The 6,256-nt window shown below is 40.1% G+C and overlaps 1 protein-coding gene across 2 annotated transcripts in view; it reads left to right on the forward strand.

Annotated features, from left to right (window-relative positions):
• The window catches only part of HIGD1A (HIG1 hypoxia inducible domain family member 1A), a 10,059-nt gene that overhangs the window by 1,663 nt on the left and 2,140 nt on the right, over positions 1–6,256 (forward strand). Inside the window, exons 1-3 of one of the 2 annotated variants that reach the window (XM_023743689.1) lie at positions 3,033–3,165; positions 3,525–3,639; positions 4,937–5,071. In XM_023743689.1, coding sequence (XP_023599457.1) covers positions 3,543–3,639; positions 4,937–5,071 — 232 coding nt within the window. In that variant the 5' untranslated portion in view covers positions 3,033–3,165; positions 3,525–3,542. Of the gene's footprint in view, positions 1–3,032; positions 3,166–3,524; positions 3,640–4,936; positions 5,072–6,256 lie in introns of those variants that run through there. The other variant, XM_014467651.2, reaches the window with a different exon arrangement.

Below are 6,256 nucleotides of genomic sequence, written 5' to 3' on the forward strand. Positions count from 1 at the left end.
ATATATATTTCAAGGAAAGAGATGCAGACTTCTGTTATGGAATGGATTTCAGTATTTTTCCAGATTAAAATATACCAGCATCATAAGATGAGTGGTTTGGCAATATATTGTCAATCACAGGAACCCTGGACTCTGTCAGGAGAGCTTGGTTCTAGTCCCACCCTGCCAGAAATGTATGCCTGTTGTTGAGCAGTTCCTATAAGCCTTCCTAACCCCTTTTCCATCTGTAAAATAAGGCTGTTCGCATTCATCATGAGTTGTTATTTTCAAATTATATGATTTATAGTTATTGACCCTGGTAAATGTTAACAATGTTCAGTTTAGGTGGCTGTAAATCATGAATACTTGGGAAACTTCTAGGTGGTAATTAGAAAGAATTATAAAAATCTTATATTCAGAGTGTTATAAATATAACACAGAATTTATAAGACAGTATAAAATATAATTTAAGTGTTGGATTTTTAATGTTTCTGTTAATATTATCCTGAAATGTTCACACAAAGTATCCTGGATCAGACAGATTATCTAGTCACTTAAAGCAAATAATGACCATATGATTCTTACCCAGGGACTACTTTCTGAAAGCCAGATGAAATATCCTTCCCACACAAACTTCAGAGTCTGTATCATAGGTGAGGAATGGAAGTCAGTGGATTTTCTTCTGTTCTTTTATATATGCAGGAGGGAGACAGCCAGCCCTCAGCCCTCTCCCTCCTGAAAGGATGGAGGTTGGGGGGAGGGGGAGAGTGAGGAGGGAGGCTTTTGCTCCATTGCCTGTGGACAATTAGTGATCCAGATGTGAGAATGTAGAGCAAAAACTACCTACTTTCTTGCTCTTTAAAAAATATATATATTTTTATTGATTTTAGAGAAGGGAGAGGGGGAGATAGAAACATCAGTGATGAGAGGGAATCATTGATTGGCTGCCTCCTGCATGTCCCACACTGGGGATCAAGCCCCAAACCCCAACATGTGCCCTGACAGGGACTCAAACCATGACTTCCTGGTTCATAGGTCCGCTCAACCACTGAGCCATGCCATCCGGGCCTACTTTCTTGCTTTTAAAGACAATTCCCAAATGACTTCTTAGTTTAGGAATAATTAAGGCAAAGGAAGAAAACATGCTTTTATAGCTGCAAAAGAAGGTGCTAGATTTTAAAAGTAGATTGTGGTATATAATAGTTTTGTCTCTTGTGATTGCAAGAAGCCAAGACCTACTGAGGTTAACCATTTTTTTCCTTTCATAGATAAAATATAAGAATTAAAATACAAATAAACACTTAAGGTATATATGGTTCAGCATTCTTCTTACCAACTGATTAAACCTGAGAATAATTTTAATTGTTGAAATATATTACCTTTAAATGTATTCAACATTTTGTGGTGTGCTTCCTACATGCAAAGCATTGTGCCAGGCAATGGAAATAGATATAAGCAGGACAGGTGTGGCCTCCTGACTTCAAGGATTCTAGCAAAAAAAGCAGTTAAATAGGCATTTATAAGAAAGAGTTATGATAGAGAAAACATAGCATTTGATGAGACTGCATAACCAAAACACCTTTAGAGGACTTTTTAGAGGTCAGTTAAGGTAAGAAGCTGGAAAATGGGAGGTGTCCGCTATGAAGGAGATGAAAAGGGAAAAGTGTTAGAGGAGTCAGCTTCTGAAAGGCTGGATGTATAGATCATCTATAAGATGTTTAATAGTTATGCATTGAGAAGTTCATGATTAGTTATGAAGGCAACTAATAGACATAGTAGCCTAAAGTAAATACAGTGTTTATTTTTTATCTAGTCCATTTATGTAGGTTCTTGAAGGCCATCCTCAAATATTTCTCTGTGAAACTTCCCAAACCTACTTTAGCTAAAAGACATCACACTGTAAATTCATTTCTCGTTGTCTCTGTTATGCTATTGACAAGTAATCACATTGTCATATCCTTTTTTTAAAATCTAATTTTTGAACCACGAATCATTTCTGTGTTTATGTTATCTCTTCAGATAATATAGTGAGCGTCCTGAACCTTGAGCTTGTTGAACCTTGTATATAGTAATAAAAAGCTCAGTAAGCAGGGGTTTAGTCAATTAGCAGGTAACGGAGTACAAAAGAAAGTCTAGTTGCAATCTGAGTTTTCTTTCATCTCACTCTGATATTGCGTAACTCCTCTGGATTAAGGTTGTCTTTTCTGTCAGATGTCAGAATCAGCTCTTCCCATGGAGATGGGGCTTGGAGGGATGATGTCACTTTTCAAACTAAGTAGTAAAGTTGGGTTTTCTTTGAGGGCCTTAGCCACTCTAACAACCCTTGAAGAGCAAACTGTTGAATGAGGGCTATTGTCATGGAAGGGAGTATAATGCACAGGAAACGCCCAGAAGTGAAGGTAAGATTTCACATGGGTAGTTGACTTTTGACTTTATTGTAATTGACACCAATCAGAGACTTGTGCACATATATACTATGTTTGACTCCCTTATTTTATCTATGGGTAAAGTTTATAGGCAGTTCAAATCAGATTGGTGAAGAAGGAAGTGTGTACAGTTACTGTGACTAAGGTGAAACTGAATTTATTACCTCATTGTGATGAAACACCTGCTAACTTCCTATGTAAAGAAAGGTGATTGAAATGGGAGAATGGAGCCTTTAGTCCTTGTGATAATTGAAAATAATCTTTCTTATTCGTATAATGGTCAGGCCAATATCTTGCCTTTTTTGATATTATTTAAAAGAATAATAATATAAAAGAGAATTTTAAGAAGCCCAGGGAATATAAGGTATGTAGGAAAGACAGCTAAAGCTTGAGAGATATTCTTTTATTATAAAAGAGTATAGTTTGATTTTATGCTGCAGTATTATTTTAAAAAATTATAACCCTAAGTTATAAAAATCTATTAGTTCAATTGAACATAGTTATGTTTAAAAGGAGACATTTCTAGCAATAATATTAAAATAAAAGCTTTGTCCTTAAAAGATGTAAACAATGAGTCTAGAAATTTTGGCTAATCAGAATAACTGTAATCTTCCCCACAGACAGCCACCATCAATAATAAAGATCAGTGTAATCGGTTAGAAACTATTCAGAGGCGAGAACTGAAGCCGGGTAACATGTTGGAATAAGTCAGCCAGTTGTGATTGAAAGCAATAAAGACTACACTCAACTACACTTAAAAGTGCTTAGTAATATTTTCACCATGATATTGAAGAGGCAATAAGGAGTATCAGTTTGGTTTGAATAATTTAAAGTTGTCAAGTTGAATTGATTAAGGATGAAGAAAATAAAAATTTTTAAGAAGGATGAAGATAGTCAGAAAATTAATAGCTACTATTTTAATTGACAAAACTTACTTAAAAATGCATTGTTATGAACAGTGACATGCTAAAAAGGAACTGGTGTATGGAGAAACTTCTAAAATGCTTTTTAGAGTTCATGGATATACCAGATTTTTATGGAAACTAGGATTAAGTACATCCTGTCACTTAATGTTCTAGTTGCTTTTAATTGCAGAATCTCATGGAAATTCTCTTTCAGAAAGATTCTTCAATCAGTATGTCATCCAACACAGATGTTTCGCTTTCTTCATATGATGAAGGTCAGGGATCTAAATTTATCCGAAAAGCTAAAGAGGCACCATTTGTCCCTATTGGTAAGTTTGGCTTTGACGTTCTGATAATCAGTCCATTGTATGCTGTAACACAATCGAAGTGTGATCGATTCGTCAAATACATCCATAAGCATTATTTTCAAATGTTTTTTCAGGTGTGGTTGAAATATGCTGAGATTGGCATGATATAACTATCATTATAGAAATGCTTCTGTGTGTATTTAGACTTCTTGCTTTATTGACTCTTCTTTCAGTGAATGTGTTGGGGCCTGAACCCCCTTAGTCTCTGTGGTTTGCTAGGACTCAAGAGGCTTATCTTTTGTTTTGTTTTTAATATATTTTATTGATTTTTACAGAGAGGAGGGGAGAAGGATAGAGAGTTAGAAACATCGATGAGAGAGAAACATCAACCAGCTGCCTCTAGGACACCCCCTACTGGGGATATGCCCGCAACAAAGGTACATGCCCTTGACTGGAATCGAACCTGGGACTCTTCAGTCCGCAGGCCAACACTCTATCCACCGAGCCAAACTGGTTAGGGCTTATCTTTTGTTTTTTCATTCTTTATTATTGAAAGTATTACTTAGGTCTCCTTTTCCCCTCTCACGAGGCTTTTTTTAAAAGCTGTTCTACTCACAGTTACGGTTTATTACAGTCTCTGTTATATTAATTGATTCCCTTTAGAGAGGGAAGTAGGACAGAAAGGAAGAGTTCCCCTGGTTCTCTTAAAGGAATTTATCTACTGGCTTCACAAGTCCACATTTTGAAGATCTTAACTTTATGAGTCTGCTACTTTTTGCTACCATCTCAGGATTTTTGGTTCTGAGTAGGGGAGTTAAAAATACAACATGTATGTTAGCTAATTAATGGTCTCATAAGCATCCTATATAAAAAAGAGCTAATATGCAAATGGTCATCGCACCCTCGTGCTGGGGCCGTGCTGGGGGACCTGAGGCCAGGCCAGGGGATCTGAGGCCGCGCCCCCCGCCCCAGCGGGGCTTGATGGGGGGTGGGGCCAGCTGGGTCTGGGTCTTGCGCGATTTTGAGGCGCGGGTGGGCAGGGACTTGACTCTGGGTCCTGTGGTATGCTCCAGACTCTGACAGGAGGGAGATTTTCATATACATTTTACTAATTTTCTTTCATCTCTGACACTTCTATTATAGAGAAAGGGCAAATAGCAATATTAAAATATTCCCTCTAAATAATTCCCTTTTAATGTGCACATGCACTGGGCCACTAGTTTTTATATAAAATAGTAGAAAGTACATTGATTGGTGGTGAAATCATCTTGGTTCCGTCCCCGTGTATCTGACATAATTGTGACTATTTGTTTCTCAGGAATGGCGGGTTTTGCAGCAATCGTTGCATATGGATTATATAAATTGAAGAACAGGGGAAATACTAAAATGTCCGTTCACCTGATCCACATGCGTGTGGCAGCCCAAGGTTTTGTTGTGGGAGCAATGACTCTTGGTAGGTACCTACAGGAAATTTCAAATTTGTGGTTTCCCATTAATGAATTCCTTTGTTAATAAAACAAGGTACATACTTTTAGCTAACTTTGAAGCACTTTTCAGATATCACTTATATTTATTTTCCTAGAAAAGTGATTAAAAATAGTTCAATTCAATAGTGACATAAATTTACTGTGTATGATACAGGGTGGGGCAAAAGTAGGTTTGTAGTTGTTCATATGGAAAATAATACAATCTACACTAATAAAAGAGAAACATGGTAATTGGCATACGACCGCTATCCTTCCCATTGGCTAATCAGCGTATCCTTATGCAAATTAACTGTCAGCCAAGATGGCGGCCGGCAGCCAGGCGCTGAAGCAAGCAGGGAGGCTTGCTTCCTCCAGGAACTGCAGACTTCAACGTTCCCCACCTCACTTGCAGGCCTCTCAACTGCAACTCTAAGCAACTATTACTATGTTGCAAATAAGAAGCTAAACAAAACCGGCTTTCAGTCAGCCCCGGACCGCAACATTGTATCCATGTTTTCAGCAGCGAGGCCTCAGAGCTAAAGCTGGCCCAGAATAAAAAAAAAAAAAGAAAACAAGGAGCGGTTGGGAGCTTTTAGTCAACTGCCAGCGGGAAAACAGCCCTCAGCCCCTCAGCCAGCCTGGCCAGGCACCCCAGTGGGGACCCCCACCCTGATCCAGGACACCCTTCAGGGCAAACCAGCCAGCCCCTACCCGTGCACCAGGCCTCTATTCTAGATAGTAAAAGGGTAATATGCCTCCCGGCACCGGGATCAGCGTGACAGAGGGCAGCGCCCAAACCCCCCTGATCAGCCCTGCTCTATGCCTGATAGGGGGGAGCTCCCCAATCCCCCCGATTTCCCTGCGGCTCTGTGTGTGACAGGGTCCAGCGCCCCAACCCCCTGATCGCCCCTGCTCTGTGTGTGACAGGGTGAGGCGCCCCAACCCGCCCCCCCCACCCCCCGACCCTGCTCTGTGTGTGACAGGGTAGAACCATAACCTCCCCCATCGGCCCTGCCCTGAGTGTGACAGTTGGCGGTGCCCCAACCCCCTGATCGGCCCTGCTCTGTGGGTGATAGAGGGTGGCGCCCCAACCCCCCTCCACGGCCCTTGCTCTGTGTGTGACAGGGTAGAGCCCATAACCTCCCCATTGGCCCTGCCCTGAGTGTGACAGG

This window comes from Myotis lucifugus, unplaced genomic scaffold (genome assembly GCF_000147115.1).
Source record: "Myotis lucifugus unplaced genomic scaffold, Myoluc2.0 scaffold_408, whole genome shotgun sequence".
In the NCBI taxonomy this organism is placed as follows: Eukaryota; Metazoa; Chordata; class Mammalia; order Chiroptera; family Vespertilionidae; genus Myotis; species Myotis lucifugus.